Source organism: Numida meleagris, chromosome 7 (assembly GCF_002078875.1).
Source record: "Numida meleagris isolate 19003 breed g44 Domestic line chromosome 7, NumMel1.0, whole genome shotgun sequence".
NCBI classification, from domain to species: domain Eukaryota; kingdom Metazoa; phylum Chordata; class Aves; order Galliformes; family Numididae; genus Numida; species Numida meleagris.
In genome coordinates this window covers 21,190,429-21,213,140 of record NC_034415.1, presented here as the reverse complement: position 1 = coordinate 21,213,140, position 22,712 = coordinate 21,190,429, and the positions used below count along the sequence as shown (strand labels likewise).

The following is a 22,712-nucleotide window of genomic DNA, read 5'->3' as shown; positions in this document are numbered from 1 at the left end:
GAGAGCGCGGGCGCTGCGGCCGCCGCGGCACCGCCCACCGCTCTGCCCGCCCTCCCGCCGGCCGCTGCTATCGCGAGAGCGCCGGCCTCGCGGCGGGAAGAGGCGCGAGACTTGGGAAGGGGGAAAGGGGAGAGCGCGAGATTTGGCACGAGGGGCGGGCGGGAAGGTGCGAGGCGGGAGGGGGGTGGGGCACGGCGGGAAGGGCTGCGGGCGGGCGGCGGCGATGGGCGCCCACAATGGAGGCGATGCGGCAGTCCAGTGGCGTCGCTCCCCTAAGTCAGGCCGCGGTCTGTGGCAGCAGCCCCACTGCCACCACGGGGACAGGAGGCACAGGGCTGTGTCCTAGCGTTCGTTCTGCGCTCCAGCTTTTAGAGCGAGATTGCGGCAGGGAGCAGATTCAGACAGCGCTCATCTCCTCAGCAGAGAGAAGCGCACAGAGATTCGTTACCTCAAGGAGTAATCAGCGTCTCTGTCATCATGTTGCGTTTCATCTCAATAATTCACACCCTTTCTGTGTTTTTGCCCGTACAGATTATTTCCTGAGGGTGTAAGTTAGCAGTTTCTGCATTCGTTTTTCAAAATGCATCTTCAAAGTTGTCCCTTTTCCTTCCCCTCTCATATTAAAGAGTCAGCGTCCTCCCCACTGCTGGAAAAAAAATAGTATTTTTTTTTCTTTTTTATTATTCCCCATATTCCAAGCTGGGGAGGTTCATACATTTGCAACCAGAAAGACTGACTTTATAAATTATTTATTCATTTTGTACAAACAAAGGCAACAGAAAGACCCTTTTAAACGATTTATTGATACAGATGAGCGGGAGCGCTCTAAAATGATTACTAAGAGTATTTAAAAGCTTGCTGAAAACCATTTCAGGATGCTGGATTAGTCACGGAGAACTTTTCTAACTGTAATTGTACGCGATGGAGACGGACGACCACGTGGAATTTCCCAGCTGGGACTCCTGCCCTAAGCAAATGTAAATAATGCAAATGTATGGAATCTCAGCGTCGGCGATAATGGCAGCGTATTAGGGAGGCACGGCGCCTGGTCACCGTCTGGCTGGGTCTCAGCCCTGCTGCAACGCAGGGGCCAGCGAGTTCCTGCGGGTTATGGCCCACGGCCACCTCGCGCTGCTCACACCTGTTCGCCTCGTGTGCCAGGAAGGAATTCGTAAATGCAGGAAGGAAAGTCACAGCGAGCATGTGAACAAGGCAGCCTGCCTTTGGAACACCTTAAAAGCAAACCTTCCGTTGTTGCTTTTAGATAGGATTTTACGTGATTGTCTTCTGGTTCCGTTTTTAATCAAAACGATTTTATAATAGTTTTTATCATCCTGGAGCGAGAAGCCATTTGGGGTTTCATTTTGCTTGGGAAAAGATTGTGTTCAGTTTGCTTCAGGATTATTTATTCCTCAGCTTAATCCCTGTTGAGTACTTTGGACTCTAGATGTCTTTCCAATATTTTTGAAAGAAAAGGAAATGAGCGCTTTTTCATGTTGAACGAGGAGGAAAAATGTTCATTTCACTGATTCTCTTACTTGTTTTCCTATTTAAACTCTGAATCCAAAGCCCAGTCCGACTACCAGACTGTTCAGTAAGAGCTATTTTCTGAGCTTTTTTTCCCAACTGTGAATAACTGTGAGAGGCTTAGCCTGGAAGAAGGGTAGGGATGAATGAGGCAGAGTGTGGTGTGATGCCGTGCCTAGAGTCACAGTGTTTGTCTCCAGAGATGCTCCTTAACACCCAAAAAAAAGCAGAAGAGTAATTAAAAAAATGTTTATAAAGGGGCTGATTTTTCACATTATCAAGACTTACTAACACAGCGCAAAGGCAGGGGAGCACAGAGAGCCTGCGTGGCATACTTACAGATACTCAGCTAGTAATTAATTCTGTTTCTCTTTGCTGTTCCAGATACTTTCCTTGGCTTCCACCTTCCTTTTTCTCTGCGTAAAGAATGTCTAAACATGCCTTTCCAATTCAGAAAGTAGCTGGAATTGCGTAGTCCAGGAAGAATTCCCTTCTGTTCTCCCCCATCCGGTTTAAAGGGACTTTAGTAAGGCAGAGCACAGAATCTAGTCCAGCTTATTTCATAATATTTTCTGAAAGGAAATAAATCTATCTGGAGAATTTTTATGATTGCTAAACACACTGCTACAGTAGTAATTCCCGGAGCCAGAACAGAACCATACAGCTTGAAGCTGCGAGGTTAAAACCTCTTTATTCCAAACAGAATATAAAATGCTAAATAGTAGACGTTGTTAGGATGCTGCTGAGCAAGAGAATTTCCTCTGCAAAATGAAATACTTTGCTTGTTCACTCAGCTTCCCATTAAAGCAAATTCTAACATTTAGCACCAGTCCAGCACAAAGCCCAGACAATCACCTGCTGTTACTTTTTCCAAGGCAGAACTGCGTCACTAATGCCACCAAACAAGTGTATTGCTAGGGCTTGTCATTTGTCATTCTCCTCACACTATTCTCATAATCTTCACTCTCAGTATTTCTATTCTGTGTGAGATGGAGGAAATGGCTTTAGCTGCTCTGCGTGTTCAACTGTCATGCGCCTTCTGTTAGTGACGCACTTCTGTGGCATTCACAGTGAAGTTCTGGTCTTTACACTGGAATACTAATGCTTGGCAGCTGGCAATATGCTGTCAGCCCGGAAGACAGCACAGTGCTTTGGGATACCTTGTTCTGTACCTGCACAGAATGTCAGTAATGACGAGTCATTATGTAGGCTACATGTCGTTAAGATGAGTCCTGTCTGGTTCTCTAACCACCTCTGTAACATTCTTTTTTCAAGATTCACTTGAAAAGCAGCATGATACAACTAAAGAAAATGAGGTTAGCACGGGCCCACCTCTCAATCCTATCAAGGTTTGGCAATGTGTCCACCACACCAGACAGCTTCACGTTATCAGCTGACTTGCTTAAGGTGCACTCAGTCCCACTGTCTGTGTCCCAGAGATGCTAAACAGCGTCGATCCCAGTATCAATCCCTGAGGATCAGTACTCATCACTGGTCTCCACCTGGACACTGAGTGGCTGACCACAACTGTCTGAGTGCAGCCATCCAGCTGGTTCCTTATCCACTGCGTTGTCCACTCATCAGATCCATGTATCTCTGATTTAGAGACAAGGAATTCATGAGGGGCAGTGCCAAATACTTTGCAGAAGTCCACGTAGATGTTGTCAGTTGCTCTCCCCTTATCCACCAACCCCATCACAGAAGGACACCAAATTTGTAAGGCACGATTTGCCCTTAGTGGAGATATGCTGGCTCTCCCCAGTCACCTCTTTGTTTTCCAGTTGTGAGCAAACAAAGAGATAAGGGTAAAAAAAGTAGTTACATAAACTGCAGGAAGAGTAAGATTTTCTAGGAAAGGTTTGACTAAGACTAATCAATTAATCTTTATAGAATGATGCATCACTTTCTCCAGCAAAAAGCAAGACACCAATTCCAGTTCCGCCAGGCTATCCAAGCAATGCACGCTGCCTGCACAGCTGAGAACTGCAGGCAGACTACAGCTCCCCACCACCAACCCCTAACTCTAGAAAAATGGGAAGAAAGACAGGGTTTTCCAGAACAACGCAGGAAAATATTTAAATCTGAGAACTTAACATAACCTAAGCAAAATTCACTCATGATCTGAATGTAGAGAGGTGTGCTATTTGAGAAGTTCTGTATTCAACATTTGTGTAATTAATAAAAACATTCATAGTTGCAGGAGGACACCAGTTATAGACAAGATATAAACATGTTTCAGGGCACAAGTTAACAACAGAATTAAGAAGGATTAGGAAGGAATTTCTTACAGGCAGATTATTCTGTAAGAGTATATGACATAGATTCTGTGTGTTCACTGGAAACAAATAGTATTACCCTGTCCCCAGCACTGACGAACTGACAACCTGGTCCAGGATGGCAATTACAAGATCTGTATATAACAAAAGACCAGTCATAAGAGGATATGATTTCCTTTCCAATCATTATTTTCCTTCATTATATACTGTGAAGAGCATGTATACTTGTTTGCAGTGATGCAATTTGTCATAGTGACAGCTTCGTTCTGCTGTAATCTTGTTCTAGATACCATATTTACATCTGATATGGAGGTAGAACATGTAAATACGCAAATATATATCAGGAGCTAAAAGTATGGCTGTGAGATTTAGGCAGGGCTTAGTGCAGTAGCTAAGTTAACGGCACTTCTTAGCAACAAAAACTCATGAAACACATCATAGCTTGAAAAAGACAGAAGGAGATCAGTGAATATGCTGCCTTCACAGCCAGCTTGGACTTGATTTTACAGCAATTGACAGAGTTGAGCTGTTATCCCTAGGGCTAACAGAATACAAATTACATGTGTATAAATATGCATACTTGTGTGTATGTCTAAAAGGTCCAGAAAGGGAAGCGTGTGGGGGACGGAGAGATGCTGGCCAGCAGGAGCAGCACCAGGCCCTAACTGCTGTCACCCTCTTTGGGCACCCAAACAAAGACAAGTTTTAAGGAGGGCCGGGGGAGGATCACACATAATTTCACTGCTACTTACGGAAATAACCTCGCAGATGTGAGATGACGCATACATGAAAGCAAGCCATGGAAATCCAACAGGTGTGCACTGGAAGCTGGCATTGCAACACTTCTAGAGACTTAACCTGTCTGTACTGAAAGAGAAGAGATAAAAAGGGTGTTGATAAACTGCAAAGGGATTGGAAAAGAAAGAAGGTTTTGACTGATACAACAGAGAAAGGTGCCATTTGAGAGATAGAGAGAGAGAAGTGAAAACGTAAAGAAAGGCACTGGGAAAAAATACCTTTTCCAAGAGTGCTGCGGTCAATTTTCTAAGGACAGAGTCACCACGGGGCAATGAGTAAAGCTTTCTAGAACTAACAAGGTATGCATGGGACTCATTCCTCACAGAAATCTGGAGAAACATTACAATGACCTCAACCGTGTCCTACTTAAAACTCATCCCTGCTCCGATGCTAACAGGAAAAGCTCAGCAGTGATTAATCCTGTGGTTTCCTGTCACTGCCTTTTAGTATGCTGACCAGTATGACCTCACTGTTACCTTGTGTTTGCACTGTTTCCTTTATAGACCTGTCGGCTTTACATTTTGATTGCAAGGTGTTCAATGTACCGACCAAAAAAAAAAAAAAAACAGAACACTGACACAATGGGGCTTAGAGGCTGGCAGTTCTACCAAAAGTACTAAAGTACTGCCAGTCCTACCCACCACTATTTGTCTCTCTCACTGTGATATACCGCCCTTTTCCTCACAGCAACACAACTGTTTCCACAGCTGTGCTATAAACTGGACTGGGAAATTGATTTGGCTAGCAGCACTGGAGGCGGGATAATTGCTACATTTCTATTGCTGGATCAGTTCCCCACCTGGTTGGGAGCACAACCCCACGGGGCTGTGCCAGCACAGTGCAGAGAAAGGAGCGGCATAGAACGTAGGCACAAAACAGGGCTGTGGGACATGGCCACCCATAAGCCAGTACTGGCACCAAAGATTTCAATACACCACGCCACAGCTTTACGCAGGGACATCTAGTACTACCTCTTTGCAATAATAAACGCACTGACAATTAAGTCTAAATTTAAAAATATTCCCCTGAAAATAAAATCACCCTACATAAGTAGTTGTAAAAAATTCAATCAAATATTAACAGCCTAAATCAGAGACAGGACTGCAGTTGGCTACTTCCGGAGCATCGGCCAAACTGGACCGCCGTTTTCTTTGTCACTCGTGAGAGACCACATCACAGCACACAGTCAGTCAGCAGCTATCCAAACCAGAGCCTGTTCTTTGTAACAAAAGAATAAAAAGATTTTTAAAACTGCAATAATTGCTTGCGGTTCCAGGAACCTCACAGTAACAGACCAGCAGAACATGAAAGGCAAATGAAAGACTAAAGCAAAGGAAGAGCGTTCAGTTATGCTTTCAAGAGGTTCTTTCAACTCAGTAATAAGCTAAAATAAGTAGGTTTTTGTCCCCTTTAATTCTGAAAAAACTAACTTAAGGGCTTGAAGTAACATTTTTACAGTGATAATTTTGTTGTTTGGGTTGTGTTTTTCAAACCTACTATTCATTAAAATCTGCGTTCTTTTTTGTTTTTGTTTTTCCACTGACTCATTCTCTTGGTTATATAAAACTACTGGTGCTTCTGTCATTCCTGTGTTCTTTTGGAGAACTAGCACAGCAACATTCGTGTGCTTGAAATAAAGCAAGTAAGCCTTACTTCATGCCGTGATATATTTCTCACACAAACAAAATAAAAGGAAAAACACTGGCCCTGCTGAAGTGAACATAAACAAGCTGCACCTTAAATTCGATAGCGTTAAGATTTGACCTCAGCTTTTTTTCCCGGAGCCAGGAGTGCCAGACCGAGCCCATCTGGAGCGTCTCCTCTGGCATTCAGCTTCACTTGTGACATGATGCATTCAGCAGACTCATGAATATGAACCCACGGTTCTGAAGTCTAACAAAATAAAAGTCAATAATGTATACTTAACTGGTCGGCAAATAATATGACACCTATTGCAAGTTTAAACCCAGCTCTGCAAAGGAGCTTCAGGAATGACACTAAGTTAGAAAACAACCCGTGTTCTTCATTACATTTCTTGTTACAGTTAACGAGAAAAACACTTCCAAGCGAGCAGGCTCCCACTGAGATATGACGAACAAGCAGACTAATTTCATTAGCACGCATCACCATATATAATAAAGCTGTAATAGGCCAAATGCTCTAATTTACACTTGTGAAACTCCACCTCACTCCAGCCACAGTGTTGTTACGCTTTCAGGATGCCAAGGAGGGAAACAGATCTGGCAGCTGTCACAGGTTGGAAGTACAAACAATTTTTCCCTTAACCACTACAGCTTTGCAGAGTTAACAAAAATATAAAACCATAAAAGCTTGCTTACTTACTTAAAGAGATCTGACTCACTGAAAAGGAATCACTATGTTGAGTTAGGAGATGTCAGTCTGACATAGTTACTAACTCAATGGCCAGAAGCCGGGAAGTTAGCAACTAGCTAGAGTTCCTGTATTTCTTTTACTTTTTTTCCCTAGTTACCTGATGGCAGCCCTTGCACAAGGAATTTATGCAGGCAGGCAGTAGCTCCTGAGACCTCGTACGGCTGCGTTTTTTGAATTTGATGTATCTGATTTTGGAATAGATACATCCTTCTGCTAACATCACTGGCCATTATCAATCAGATAATCAGATGATAATGTAATAATAATAATTTAATGTAGCAGTGCCAGAACTACTGTCTGTGACGATACCTTTAACATCATGCATGCTTTAACGCTGTATAAGAACTTTGAGAAGATGAATATAAGTTCATAGGGCAATGATATTAATGTTAAAATTAAATGCTAACGGGAGCTTTATAAGTACAAGAATATGAGTTAGTACTTGAAAATAAATTCAACATTAACAAATCAAGAGGAATAACCCATTCAAGTACGGAAAGCCATAAGAAACATTCTTTAATAAATTTCTCAGTATAAGACTCATAGACTTATGCTGAGACTTTTCGTTACTCAGAGTAAGAAAAAAAGAATCAAGATGATGATGATGTACGGATGAGATCCGTAGAAGCTCCTGTGCCTGAGCCCGCATACATCTATTGTTAACCAAAGCCAAGACTGAGAAATCACAAACATATGACAATTTTCCTTCCTGCTGCTAGAAATTCTGCCTAATCTCCCAGCAAGCGGTCCCATTTGGCTCATATTCAAAGCTTGAAAAAGATCCCGGTCTCCTACAGCTTAATATAATTTGTATGTCAATTCCGTAAACAGAGGCATTACAAGAAACCTCCTGGCACGCTAACACCTTTACAAGCGTGAATACATTTCATGCAAACCAAGCAGTAAGAACAGAACACGTGCTTTTCAGCAGGCTGGCTAGCACAGCTACTCATCCTCAGGTTGAAAGGGAATGTTTATGTTGCACAGTGGTCTTTGTTTTGTATGAATACACCGATTTAAGCACCAAGCAGTACGCTCAAGTTCTTTACATTACAAATCTGCAAGGAGCTCCATTAATTTCAGCCAGCACAAGATCAAGTCACATGAATTGAAGGCATAGGCAATAAGGTATTACATTTACTTCAGTTTCTCCTATACTTATTTATGCCTCTTTGTATTTGTCTTAACTGAATTCATTCTGGAAAAGAGAAAACACCATTGTTTCAACTGATCTGAAAGCGGCCTTTTAAAGCCAGCAGCACTTTTGCCTCAAGGAGGGCAGCAGCCAGAGTAGGAGTTGCTGCTTACAGCTCAGTAGAGATCATTATCATACTACAAGTTTGCTCTGTGAGATTCACACCACACTTCCACTGTGCCAATGTTTGCTTTATTCAGGCAAAAAAGATTGGTAAATACTGACCCACAGTTACTACCTGACAAACCACTGCTGTGTTTTAAAATAGAAAGAAGAGATGCTGTTTTCCATTTGCATCTAAATGATTGCAAGGTGTGTTGCTAGTTAGGGAGCTCAGTGAGATTTGATCTATCACAGTAAGTGCATCAATTTGTAATCAGCACGTCTCCTTTCTGTGATGGTTCATGCTCAGATGCAGAATCCTCTCTGCAGAAAGCACATCTTGTAACAAAATCCAGTCAGCAACTGCTGACAATGGTACACCCAACAGTTTTTCCTAGTGCTTGTGACACCTGTTGGGAAGCACATTTATGGCAGGAAGAGCAAGCAGGGCAAGCATCAGCAGGTTAAAAAAGGAATCTTCTGGACAAAGAGCAAAGGCCTGAGGATCAGGAGACCAATTCTCTTTCAGGGGCTGCAGTAAAATTACTGAGTAACTCAAAGCAAGCTGATATATTTACACTCAAAATTAAGCCAGTCAGGCTGAAACATGAAGCGTTGTTTGTAATGTCTCTAATTCAGTGAAATTTGTGATAAGAGCCCATTGAAGCTGCTGTAGAAATGAATCTAATAATTAATAACAAAAGGAATTATTGCAAAATCAGGCAGGGGGGTAGTTGTATTTGGTATACAGGAAAGCTGCTGTTTCTCTAATTCTAGTCTATGTTTGTACTTTACTGTTTATTATGTCCACATTTGCAAGCAATAAAAGGGCATTATGTGCTGGTCATTCCATCTGCTTTTGAGATAAATCTATGTTAGCATTTCAAAGGGTCAAGGAACTCTCCAGGGCAAACAAATTCTGGAGCGCTGATGCCAGATGGTGCGTATATAAAGCGGAAAGCGAGAAAAGCAATTTACTGTGTTTCTGTTCTAGGGAGAAGTTTCACCCAGAAGGACGGCAAAAGAGGTGAGAAACTACTGAGAAATTGTACAGGTAGTTTTCTTCTGTAACATGTTGCTTTCTTTACATTTGAAAAGTTTAGGTGCAGAGAGGAGCTGCAGTTCTTGTTCAGGCAAAGCTCTTCTAAAAAGGTATCGGGAATATCTAACCAAAGAATTCAAGATTAAATTAATAACACCTATAAATAATTATGCATTTATTTATGGAGAAGGTTCTAGATTTATCTGCATAACTCAATAATACGCAGTCTGTACTTACAGAAATTCTAGTCTCGCAGACAAAATGGTTTTTATCTTGCATTTTTGACTGAACTCTACAAAAGAGAGAAAATAATTGATCAGATTATTAGGTATAAATGAGCATAACCTCAAGGAAGGCAAGTTATCTACATAATTTATCCAGCTCAAGTGCTACCTTATAGTCTACTGTTAGCTTGTCAATTCTGTAAACAGAAGCATTACAATTAAATGGGGAATTTCCCAGCGCACAAAAGAACTCTGTAAGTTTAAGCTCATCGATCTTTTCTTCAAATCTAGTGTAGCAGTAGGATGATAAATTCATGTCTGCGTGAGAAATTTAAAAACATTTTCTTAAATACTGAAGAACTATAACATACAGTCTGAACTAATGCTTTTTCACAGGCCACCAAAGATGGAAAATACGTAGCACAAGTGTAAGTGTTTAGACGTGAGCAAAGGAAAGGGAGAATGAGTGTCCTAATATTGATAGCTGTACCTCTCCTGAGCACATTTTAATTGTATCTATATGTAGCTTTTTTACAGCAGCCCTTCTTTTGACTATCAGGACTTGTCCTACAAATAAAGGATATCAGTAAAGACTTCTCTCCGTACAGGAAGAGAACTGAACAACAATGCTGAGGTTTGCTGTCACCCTCTTTGCTGTCATCACATCATCTACCTGCCAGAAGTATGGATGTCTGGAAGGGGACACCCACAAAGTGAAGCCAAGTCCTGAGCCAAACATGCGTGAATGCACTCTGTATTCTGAATGTAAGAGTGGTTTAGTTTTTGCTGGAGCTAGACTAGAAGTCCAGTTTTGTACACGCTGATTGTTCTGGCCATTCCTCTAGCTTCTGAAAAATGTATTAGATGCAGAATAAACTGCATTTGAAAAACCTCCCTCAATGTCATTTTGCTGCGTGCAAATCAAAAGTAAAACTCTGGTTCTTAAAGACAATTGCAAAACTCCCACTGGCTTTATTATCTTTTTACAAAAGCCAATGCAGTTTGCTTTTCTGGAATCTCTGTCTGCTTAAAAAAGTTTACAGCGAAGATGGATTCGGCCTACTGACATTAAGTATAAGCATATTTACAACATGTATTTCTCTCTTGGTTGTACTAGTGAATTAATTATTGTCCCTGTTATTAAAAATAGCAGTGTTTAATTAATCGTAGCGGATTGCAATTACAAGAAGTTTTCCACACAAATTGAAAAAGGTTAAAATTAAACTCCTATACTGAGCAAATTATAGTAAGCATATTTATTACATTTCTTCAATTCTCTTTTCCTGTTCGGTAACTTTAAAAATTGCTATCCACCTGGCAGAACACTAGTAAATGTCATGGGGCTTCCTGGGCACACCTTTACAAAGCAGTGCTCATGCCAGTCCATCCCACTTAGCATTTACACTGCTGTTTCCAAAAACAAAAATGTCAGAGCTCGGTTTCATCTGCTGGTTAGTACCAAAAGACTTGATCATGTTACGGACCAAAGAGATTCACCTTATATTTTTAGCCTTCCAGAGCGTTAAAGAAAATCCTTACTGTAACATCTTTGTTTCATTCCCAACAGCTTCCTGTTGCTATGCAAACTTCACAGAGCAATTGGCTCGTTCCCCAGTAATTAAAGTAAGCAACAGCTACTGGAACAGATGTGGGCAGCTCAGTAAATCGTAAGTCAGCTTTGATGTTGTCTATGTCCTGGTTCACTAGAGCTATGCTGGAGCAGCCACACGGCTAACATTAACTCCCTGCAGCTGGACTGTCCCCACGTTGCCCTAGAGAGAACGCCGCCTGGTCCGGTTCCCATCATCTCTTCTCTACACCAGAGCAACATCTGGCTCTTCTTTTCCCCCCTCTCACAAAAGCCCATGAATCCTTAAGTATATACTTCTTGAGCAGAGAGATTTATGCCTTTTTCTCAAGAAAGGGTTATGCTTTTTTAAGTTTGCTTTCAATATAGAACCAGATCTGGCATTGCGAAGCAATCATAAACCCAGTAGGTAATGACCACGCTGCACCTCTGCTACAGAGCAACCATCACATTGCAGTGAGTGTGAACCCCAGTCAATAAAGATCAGGCTTCTTTCCCTCTGTTGAGAAAGCAGATCAACCAGATGATTATATCTTCCAAACAAAATGCACAAGAGGCCAGAAATAAAACTTTTGAATATTTAGAATAAAAAAAATCTTGTAGTCCTGTGCCTTTGGTAACCACGGAGAATTGGAGACCGTCTTCATAATTAAGACTTTTAGTACCCTGTTAGATGCTAAAGCTGTGAAACACGGCAAGTTAGAGAAATAAAGGAATGAAAGTATAAAACAATTAAGCAAAAACAGATGTGTGGAAGTCACAGCTATTGCCTGCCACTCCCAGAAGAGCAGCAACACTGTTTTTAAGCAATTTCAGCTGGGCTGTGGGAAAATATAAAGATCGATGAAACCATTAGACTACGGCTTAGAAAATATTTTGTACTATAGTTTTAAACTACATTTTATTACTGTCTTGAGTCATTTGTGCCAGGAAAACTCACGGCCTCAAAAGTTTACGGAAAAGCTACACAAATATGGCTGAAATATGCATGGAAACGTTTGTGCACTCTTTAGTTGGCTATAGTAATTGCACAGCCAGAGTCTGTACACAATACCAAAGGAATGATACAAACAGCAAAATGATGCTTTTCTGTTTTTCTCCAAGTCTGTAGTATTGCATCCACATCAAAGCAGGTCTAGAAAACTGAAGTTACAGCCTTAACGCTGAGAAACATGTTTATTTGAGGCTTTTCTCACCCACCACAGCTGTGAAGATTTCACAAAGAAAATTGAGTGCTTTTACCGGTGTTCTCCGCACGCTGCTCACTGGATCAATCTCAGTTACACTGCTGCTATTCAGTCTGTTCCACTGTGTCAAAGCTTCTGTGATGACTGGTAGGTTCACCTTGTTATCCAAATGTCTTCATTTAGCTTTAATAAGCCTGTTGCTCGGGAGTCAGAGAGCACAGGTGGATGAAGCACAGTCTTCCCAAACTACGGGCAGTAAGATTCCGTAGCGCTGTACCACTTGTAAGGCTTTTCACTTGTTTTTCCTGTTCATTTCTTGTTTGCCATCTCTACCTTTTCCTCTGCCAAGCTACTGCCCTGCCCTATAATAACATCCAGGCTGAAAGCAGGATGGAGTCATTCTCTGTCCCAGTTTAGGGGCTCGGAGGCAGCAGCACCCTGCTCTCCACGAGGACGCTGTGCAGTGGCACCAGAGCAGCCCGATGGGAGAGAGCGCTCCCTGGGTTCGGATGCTAAGAGCAGCCAGGGCCCGTCTGCCCCTCGAGGCATCCACCTCAAGTCAGCTTTGTGCAGTTAGCATTTTAAGTCTAAATACTTGATTATGATACAACACATTTATGTGTTTTAAAAATGCACTGTGAAATCATGGAAGCAGCCATTCAGCTAATTTAGTTAATTTTATTAGTTCTCAATTAATTTATATAACAAATCAGCTTAATTTCTAAATTTTTCATCCTTACCCTTCACTCTTTCCTTCTGTCATCCTGTCTCTAAAATCATTTCTAAAAGCCTGAACCTCAGAGAAACAAACAAGAACAGTAATGAGCAAGCAGAGTAGCATTTAACTTTGTTTCCCAAAATACTGCATTATAGAATCACGTTACTTTTTGAGTTCGAGACATGCAGAGGCACCCACTTGCCCTTAATCTTGGAGCAGGAACATTATATCTCAGCACTCGGTATCTCAAACCTCCAAACTAAATATTTCTGAAAACATTTGGATACTAAAGCATCAGAGTTGCCAAGTGGGCTTTAAAACAGGTCTAGCAGGCAAAGTAATAGAATATCAATATCTAAGACAAACGTACCCTGAAATAACATAAGTATAGAATCATCAGTAGTAGCACACAAAGTCATCATCAAATTGCTACATTCAGTGAAAATGTAACGATGAAAAAAACAAACAAGTTTACTTTGCATCCACTTAAAATCCTTTTCCCAATGATGAATTTGTTTAAGCCAGCCTGAGTATCTATGAGATTTCTACCCATGTACACGGTGGATCAGTATTATATCACAAAGCCCTCAGTGTTGCTTGGATACTACCAGAACCACCAGGTAAATCGCATTTCTAACTTTATTGTTATTAAATATATGTGTATGTAATTGAGAGCTGCTGCACAGGGACAAAAAAACAGCCCCTTTCCTTGGTAGAGAACAGGCTCTACTCTAAGCAAACACCAAACAATGATCTATTGCCCCTGCTGGCGTCACAGATGCCTGGCCTGAATCAAAAACGTGAAGATGACCCATTACTGTGCCTGCTGCTTTGTATGCCTGCCTAATGCCAATGTCAAATCCATTCCCTCACCCTGCTTAAGGCCTGAGGCGAGAGAAGAGCTTGGACAGAATTCCTACCCTTTCTGGTGATTTAAAGTAACATTTTTTTCGTGTTCTATTCATTGGAGTCCCTTCAGCGCTGCTCGTGATGTGACCTACTTTCTCTACATGCCGTGAGTGTGCCTGCTGCATACTGTATGGCTTTGTGGCCAGAAATGTGCAGAGGACTCTGAATGAGCAGTGACTTCATTTAAAAGAAATCCATCTGACTGGCTCGGGGCCTTCCTTTTCTTCCTATTGTCTTAGAATTGCTTCCTCCCACTAGTCCTAAAACTATTGCTTCTGAAAGAGCCCGATACACATGCCATTGTCCCATCCACCTGTGAAATGACCCAGTGCCATTTAACAGAAAAAAGAGCTAATTATAAAAAAAAAAAAAGAAAGGACAAAAAAAAGCTTCAAAATAAAAATACCCTACCCACTGTGCATAGGGAGCTGATATATTTGGGGAGGATGTTTTAAATATTTATGTTCAAGATTCTCACAGGTTGTAATCAACGTCTGAAGAAACTACTTATGAGTTTCTGGACAGCAAAAAAATCAAACTTATCAGAAGCCAGGATTTGTCATAAACTTTGCTTCCTAATTACTTCCACAGAGAAAGAAAAGCTCATAAAATAGAATTATGCCTTGCTACCTGCTTACATAACAAACCACAGGGTCAGGCAATAATTCTAATTAGGAAACAGCTCATCCAACAATTCAATAGGTAACAGCGAATAAAAATATAAATGTTTTAATAATCATATTTAATTCAGATTCCCAAGCAAGCCAGAGATATAGCACAAACACCCCAGTTCAGTAAAACTCTGAAATACATACTCCTAAGTTTGAAAAGTATAAGTGAAGGTGACACTAATTTAAAAACAAACCAGTAAGAGCAGATCTGCCCTCTCCTAAACTCCAGCAGTTGCTCTTTCTTTCCTGCACCTATCCCCACCCGCGTGCCAGCAGCGCTGTGGAGTGGCCATGAAGCATCCCAGTCAGGGAACTCGTTGGGCTGAGAAATACTTTACCAAATAAAGAACGTGTCAGAATAGCTTTGAGAAGCTGAGCTTGTAAGAATTCAGTGGGTCACTGAATCCCAGCAGAGCTTCTCACCCGATCAATCCTTCAGCAAAGGTCTTGACTTTCGAAAATTGACTTTAATTTGGAAATGAGAAGCAGGAACTTTTCAATTCTACTATATTGTTTCTGTGTGCAGTGCAAATATATTTAAAGTCACTTCGGCTACCACTGCAATAAAAAGTACAAAAGGTTAGGGTCAAACGCACCTCCTTGACTCACTCACAATTAGTACTCGTACTTGAGCAACACCTTCCAGGCTGTGTGCTGGCTGTGACCTCGTTTTCCAGGCACTATGCGGTGACAGTTCTGCAGATGTGCACATTCTTACCTTGCTGCACGTTCAAACGTACTGCAACGTCTAGTTCCTGCAATTCTGTGACCACATGACAGCCTCATATTTCATTTTAAAATATAAGTCTGCTGCCCTTGTGATATCAAAGTAATTTTGGAAACATGACCATGAAGATTTAAAAAACAAACAGAAAATATACCCAAAAGCATTAATTGTAATAAATACTACTTTCACTTTTTGAAAGCTACACCTCACGGTGTTGGCATTCCCAATTACTGGTGTGAATAGACTGCCCAAAGCCATTTGGACTAAATTTAAGTAGATGTTAACTGACCTGCAGAAAGAGAACCTTAACAAAGGTAAGAGTCAAAAAGTAGAAAATAAAAAGAAGTGGAAGGAAGGAAATGATGTAAGATGATGGTAGGTCGTGAGAACTCTCATCACATAGACCAGCCAGTCTCATACCTTACTGATTCCGGGCCACTTATAAGCTTTTCTTTGCATTACTGCTTGCAACTTTAAAATCGCTTAAAATTTAAAATCATAGACCCTACACCTCACATGACATTCATCTTTCCTCTTGCACTTCAAGCTAAACTTCTTTCAAAATGTTCTGAGGCTGACAGCCTTAGCTTATTTGATTTTGTTGCTTATAGGTTTTCCTTACTTCAGTAAGCAATTCTCATAGCTATCCCATGCCCAAGAATTACCATTCACCCTTTCCCATATTAATTCCTAAATTTCCCCCACATCTCTCTCAAGTGCCAGTTCACTCTTAGGATACCCGTGTTATGCCACAGTGCTGATGGTCAGCATTCATACAGCTCCCTCCTGAGAAGTATTTCCTCTACCCAGTAACATCAGCAAACCTAACCAAGCAGAAAAGACCACCATGAATGAACGTTGCTTCCCAGAACATGAACCATCTACTTAAATCTGTGAGCATGAAATGTCGTGGCTGATCTGCTTAGTTTTCATTGGGATTTAGGTCTTCCTGTCTGGTTCAGAGTTTATGTACGTGTCAAGCTAAGGCAATGTGCACATTTCTTGAAGAACAGTTGATAAACTGCACTGTGTGACCATACCATATTACCAGCGCAGACCACAGACTTTTTAAGTTGAGTCCCTAAAGTCCACTGAAAAACACCGAGGAAAATAATTGTATCTTCCACACTAATCTCCATGAAGGTACGAAGCCTGCAAAGATGATTCCATTTGTGCTCGTAACTTGCTGACGGACTGGGAATGGGATGAAAGTGGGGAAAACCACTGTAAGAGTGAATGCAAGCCGTACAGTAAGGTAAGAAAACATGGTCAGTTGGGGCAGAAAAAAAGAACATGAAGTACTTTCTTTTTCCTGAATCTGTGGGTTTAAAATGCAATATATACATTGTTTTTTATTTCAGCAATTTCAAGCTCTACCTATACCTACCACCAGATTTCTCAAATATATAATTTTTAAAGCATTTATATTTATGTAGATCTCTCGCTACATACATACACATTTAATTAATCACTATTCATAGCACTCGTGAAACAGAAGTAAATGTTCCAGCACCACTGATATGTGGAGATGTGGATAGTGGAGGTCAGAAAGCAAAAGATAAAGGAACCTGGATCATATAACAGAAAGAGACAATGAATACATTTCATAAGATTTCCTACATGGTGTAGAGCTTTACACACCTCTGTCTTTTAAAACTGAGATGTCAGTTCCCAGATCACTAAGGAACTTGGCAGGTTTTCTTACTTATTAGGCATCCTTGCCCTCTTCTCTATTTTACATTGTCACATTTGAGTTCCTCTCTGTGCTTCAAATCCCTAAGTGCTTGCAGTCTTCTAATGGCCTCCCTTTTACTCTCCATAGACCTATCATACTTCTGCTGTGCGTTCTCCTTTGTGTCTGCCAATTGCTAGACAGAGCTAGCTTTTTCAGTTTAAATCTGTTAGTCAAAAAGCAGCACTGACAAGCCTTCTGGGAGCTCATCCCAGCTTTCTGAGAAGGCTTGGGATGGTTGGGATAACTAATTTTATGAAGAAAAGTGCATAAAATGAGAAATTAAGAGACTTGTGGGACCAAAGTATCCTGGAACCTGACTCACAGGCCTTCAAGAGTCACGTGGGATTTCTCTCAAGTGACTCAAGTACGTTTAGGATCAAGGCTACATTATACAGCTCAAAACTGCAACGCTTATTTGAATATCATTAACAGCTGAACTTCAGTTAATATATAAAACCAGTCCAAACTGAAGAAGTGAACAGAACTTAAGTGCAGTTCTTAGAGACTGGTAGTACATCCTGCAGAGATCCCAGATTGATGGTTTTGAATTCTGTACAAGTTCGTGTACATCCAGAAGTTAAGTTAGTTCAACAGATAGAAGTCACAGTCCAGTTAGTGCAGGATTTGTGTCTGCTCTGCAGAAGCGACACTAATCAGCAGGGCCAGGAAGATGGCCAAAAACCAAATGGGCTGTGGAAACCTGCAGCTTAGTTTTCCAGATATGCTAAATCATTGGTAGCTCTAGATGAAGTGAAAGCAAAATGAGAATCTCCATAAATAACCTTCAGTCCCTGTTCAAACTCTCCCTAGTCCAGAGGTAGAAAGGTTCAAACTTAAATCTCCATGTACCTATTTCTTAAAGAAAATATACCATCTGCTGGGAAAAAAACACGCAGCAAATCCAGAGGTCTTATCACTTGAAGGCAGATGCAGCTATTCCTAAACTAAGTGGAACCACACCCAACACTGCCCATGTTGGTTTGTTTGTTTGTTTGTTTTTTAACCAAAAATAGGCCCGCATGGTAAGTATGAATAAATATTAAGTTTCTTCAGAGCAATTATAAAAACGTATTTCCCATATGAAAATGAAATTATATACAAACACTGGAGTCACTTGTTTTGTGCTCAACTCATGGAAAAGAAAGCTACTGCTATCTGGAAGGCCCAAAAAGTTCTCCCACGTCAGGGCACTGCGGACAGGTACTTTCCTCTGATGCCCTCAGCAAATGCAGAGGAGCAAACAGCAATCCTACACGTGACATATGCAAGCGTTTGTAAGGACTATTTGGAACAAATGAGGAGTATTAAGGATGTACGTGGCTCATAGCCAGTTTTGGTCTGGCTAAAGTAAAGCACGTTTTATCATTTTTCTCCCAGCAGAGTGCTTCCCAAGTAATGTTAATGCACAGACCAGAACTCTGTCCAAGAAGCTGAACAATCAGAAGCAATAATTTAAGTACACTTTTGTTAAATGGGCTGCAGGCTCTGTTTGTTTGCTGCAGCATTCTGGCAATGCTATGACCTTTAAGCAAAGTTTGGAGGAGGGTCAAAATTGACTGGCTAATTTACCAAGTATCAGAGCATGAATGCGCGATGCACGTTACTGAACCTGCGGAACATAAGAATAGGATGTAGCCATCACTCTTGCATATGGACCTAAGAAAACTCACAACAGCTTTTAAATATTTTCTCACGTGACTAGCTAAAAGCAGGTAGAAATCCAGAATCTGTGCAGGAACTAGAAGAAAATGTCTCATGCTGCTTAAAAGCACAGGAATAGCTGGAAAGAGAAAGCTCTGGCTGCCCAAGGGAGAACAAGGGGAGAACCAGGTGTAGAAATCTCTCCGTTTCTGACTCTGCATTGCTCCCAGTGCACTAGCCAACCTTCACACTCCTCCAGCAACTGTAGCATCCGTAGAGCAAGCTGGTGAGATCTAAAATGCTGTATTACAGACTAGAGCCTTTGGGGCTATTTGGAATGGATTCTCCATCATTTGCACTGGATAGATTTCTTAGTCAAACGTGATGATTTTCTTTTATCTCACCTGCCTTCTGCACAATCCAAGCCAGCATTATGTGGCATGTGAGGAGACAAGGAGACATCTCATAAGGAGAACTTGTGGAGAACAGGTGGAGCAGAAAAAGCTGCTGGCCTACAGATGCTCAGCCCCACTTCCATATAATAGACTTAAATCTGTAATCATGACCTGTTTGCACACAGAACAGCTTCCATGCAGAAGTCTCCTGACCACAAAGACAGATGACGCTCTCCTAGATTCACAGATCTTTGTATGTGCTGCTGTACTGACAAACCAGCTCAGAACCCAGAAATTACAGCATGAAAGGAAATGCCATGGGAATTGCTGTCATGGGCAAGGACTACTTGTGCTACCACAGATGAAACATGGCTTCCTTCTAAAAGATCCTGGTGACAAAGTGAATCAGTGACACAGTCAGTCCAACTGCCTAGTTGTTTCAGTCATAAGCAGTCTCTCCTTCTTAATTCCTAAGGCTTCTACTCCTGCCATCACTCCCACCCCAACTCCTTCTTAGCTTTACTTGGGACATATCTCAAGCTTCTTCTAGAAACAGGAAAAACTGAACTTCAACAAACACCCAGGAGAAATGCAGGTAAGACAAAGTATATATCATGCCCACTCTACGGCTGAACATAACTCCAAACCTTACACTCTTTAGGAAAACTCAAACTGGAAGGACAGAAGATTGTTGCAACGGAAGCCTGGCAAACAAGAAATATCTTTGCTGTATGGCTGCACAGATCCTGTGACAGAGAGGACTTACAAAATGATATAGCGTCAAGAACAGGACTAATTCACTTGCAGAGAGTTGCTGCAGTTTACAATTCCTTGAGGCACTAGATAAAGCTGTTTGGAGGCAGGCTGGGGCCCACAGTTGTATATCTTCTTTTCATCAAGCAGTTTCTGAGTTACATCCCATTCCTTCGTGAGATTCTGCCTGGTCATGATATATGCTGCAGCAGGCACAGTGCGATCCCACAGAGATGTGACTCCACTGGGCTGTCTCTAGCTTGTAAATAGAGTCCAGTTTTCAAAACACTCAGTTTGGCACTTTCAGCAATACTCAAACCCTGAGACATGTCAGAGTGTCCTGACATGCTACAAGTCGTGCAGCTTCTTGCACACAGCTTTACTCTGTCAGCCCCAGGGTGGAAACAAAGGGCTGGCTGTTCATCACATTGCACTTTGTGTAATCGCTCGCTCTCACAACAGGCAAATCTCTTTTGCCAGTGGTGGGACTGAATAACATTTTAAAGGCATGAAGTACAGCACAGAGCAAGACAGTGAATGACTGCAGACTTTTTTTTATAATTTTGTACCCTTTCTAAAAAAAGTGATGTGTTTCTCAATACAAGTTGATTTTAACTCAATTCTTTTTAAAATGTGATTGATGTGTTTCTTATTTTACACACAGATGTATGCAAATGGGACCGACATGTGCCAGAATATGTGGGGGGAATCATTTGAGGTGAGCGAATCCTCCTGCCTCTGCTTGCAAATGAACAAGAAGGACATGGTGGCAATCAAGTACCTCCTCTCTGAAAGCTCAGAGGAAAGCTCCAGCATCAGCAGCAGTGAGGAGCATGCCTGCCAAAAGAAACTCCTGAAGTTTGAGGCACTACAGCAAGAGGAAGGGGAAGAGACAAGATGAATTTTGGTGGATGAATGTCAGAGGAGAGAAATCATTGTGGAGGTTGGGCTCAGGGTATCACACCAGCCTGCTTTATCCCTCACTTCCAAGAAACACAATAAATCAATGATTGGCTATATTAATCCTTCTCTGAGTTTCTTTGCATCTGCATCACAAAGCTCCCAGGTGTAACCTTGTGACGTGAATTAGAAGCCTGAAGGTAACTTCTAGGGTTGACTTTCAAAAAGAGAAGCACAAGCAGTGCTTGCTGATTTAAGGTGTATCAGTGAGAACTAGAGACCTCTGGAAGGCCATGCCAGTAATGCACCAAATCGACTCTACTCAAAGAAGAGATGTTGCAGGCAGAAATGGGTCAGTAGGCCTGGCTATTGGCAACTGAAAACATATTTATTTTGTATCTCAAAAGCACACTTCTATAACAGGGGATTGTGGTGTATCAGAAAAATCCCTGGATTCATACACATCCAGTATAGAGTATGCATAGGCTGCTGCTCTGGGCTTCTACCTTAAACAATAGTAGTACAAAAGTCTCCTACAACATGAATTTGAAGAATAATTTTGAGTGTAACTAATCCCATGGAATGACTACAAACAGAATGATCTCTGCATCAGGGAGAACCCAAATAAGGGGTTTCCCATCAGTATTTCTGCTTGCCAGTATCACTGCTACTGCCAAAGTAAAACCAAAATCTGCACCAGTCCCAGAGGGACTCTTCAGGAAAAGATGAATGAAATCCTGGTTTCACTTACGCTTGCAAAATTCCTCTGACATCATTGGAGAGCAGAGAGTTCCATGCCATGCTGTACTGCCTTCCACAGTGGTAACACCAGGGCAATCATGAAAGGATTTAATTCTGGGAGCCACGTTATCATCAAGTGAAAATCTGCATCCTCTCAGTGTTTGCTATGGAGCTGGGTACCTTACAGCATGTAAGAATCTGGCCCACAGTTGAAACAATGACTTGGCACACCCAGTTAAACTAGGAGAATGTTAAAAATCCATCACACTCTTTCCTAGGCTGCTTGTTTACCTTAATGGTTTCACACAGCTGCAATAGTAACGCTAGATCCATTAGGTCACGCTCTGCTTCTCAGTATAGTTAAGTGGCATAATTCCTACTGGTACTGAATTGTTTTTAGAATGATTCTTTGTCACGTCTGTGTTTCATGGCTACTCAACTTGTCGCTTCTACATTTTGAAAAGAACAACTAGTTAATTCTTAAAGAAAATACACTTCTGTAAAGCTCTGCCAGTCCTTTTAACCCTGATTTACTGTGTTCTTTCCCGTCCTTCTTGACTGCAGAGGCACCTGAATCAGACCAGAAAATTTCCTGCTTTTTATTTTGCTATGCAAAATTAATTCAATAATTAATCATTCCCTTTCACTAGCATAACACCAGCTTATTCTGCACCGCCACTGCCAAACATTTCCTTTATGTTCTTTGTTAAATTTAGCACATTTGTCTCTGCCTGCATCTCTGCTCTATTTTCCCCATCCGCCTTTATTCTCTTTGCTCTAGCTAACCAAATCACTCTGAAACCACTTTCCACAAAGTTCTTCCACGCTTAGTTTCAGGCCAACCCATGAGGCTGGTCATGCATACTCTTGAACAGCATTGGATCCTACCGCAACCAAGGGACCACAACAACTGAAGTGTCTCTGTATGTAATGACACAAAGATCTTTATCAAGATGTCCCTATGGTAGATGAAATACTTTGTGAAACACGTTGTGAAATACATTTCTACACTAACCTGTAGGAACCAGACTCACAAACTTTATCAATAAGTTAACTTGGATTTTTCCACAAGAGAAAATTGATAAAAATAAAAAAATCTGTGCCAGTTATTGACTTATTTACTATATGACTAAGCATCAGCATTCATACTGTGCCACCTGAGCCCAGTGTCACGTTAACCATAATACAG

The 22,712-nt window shown here is 41.4% G+C and overlaps 1 protein-coding gene and 1 long non-coding RNA gene across 6 annotated transcripts in view; one reads left to right on the top strand and one right to left on the bottom strand.

Annotated features, from left to right (window-relative positions):
* LOC110402954 overlaps positions 749–22,712 on the bottom strand; it is a 29,284-nt gene continuing 7,320 nt past the window's right edge. For 2 of the 4 annotated variants that reach the window (XR_002441409.1, XR_002441410.1), the window contains exons 2-4: positions 9,572–9,626; positions 4,556–4,670; positions 749–3,937 (exon numbers count right to left, since the gene is read on the bottom strand). This is a non-coding gene — a long non-coding RNA (uncharacterized LOC110402954). Of the gene's footprint in view, positions 3,938–4,555; positions 4,671–6,337; positions 6,495–9,571; positions 9,627–22,712 lie in introns of all 4 variants that reach the window. The other 2 variants (XR_002441411.1, XR_002441412.1) reach the window with 2 other exon arrangements.
* On the top strand, positions 9,093–20,905 carry LOC110402952 (riboflavin-binding protein). Of its 2 annotated transcripts, none has more exons than XM_021405611.1 (6): positions 9,093–9,319; positions 10,167–10,323; positions 11,126–11,225; positions 12,352–12,480; positions 16,502–16,613; positions 20,547–20,905. In XM_021405611.1, the coding sequence occupies exons 2-6, from the start codon at positions 10,185–10,187 to the stop codon at positions 20,781–20,783; spliced, it is 717 nt and encodes a 238-aa protein (XP_021261286.1). In that variant the 5' UTR covers positions 9,093–9,319; positions 10,167–10,184; the 3' UTR covers positions 20,784–20,905. The 2 variants fall into 2 exon arrangements, with proteins under 2 accessions (XP_021261286.1, XP_021261287.1); XM_021405612.1 differs by having other exon boundaries at positions 9,263–9,319; positions 10,085–10,323.

Excerpts from the sequence above, each read along its gene's own strand:
- LOC110402952 (XM_021405611.1), top strand. The coding sequence starts at position 10,185 with ATGCTGAGGTTTGCTGTCACCCTCTTTGCTGTCATCACATCATCTACC. Across the intron at positions 10,324-11,125 it reads ATGCACTCTGTATTCTGAAT|CTTCCTGTTGCTATGCAAAC; the intron begins GTAAGAGTGGTT and ends CATTCCCAACAG. Across the intron at positions 12,481-16,501 it reads CAAAGCTTCTGTGATGACTG|GTACGAAGCCTGCAAAGATG; the intron begins GTAGGTTCACCT and ends ATCTCCATGAAG.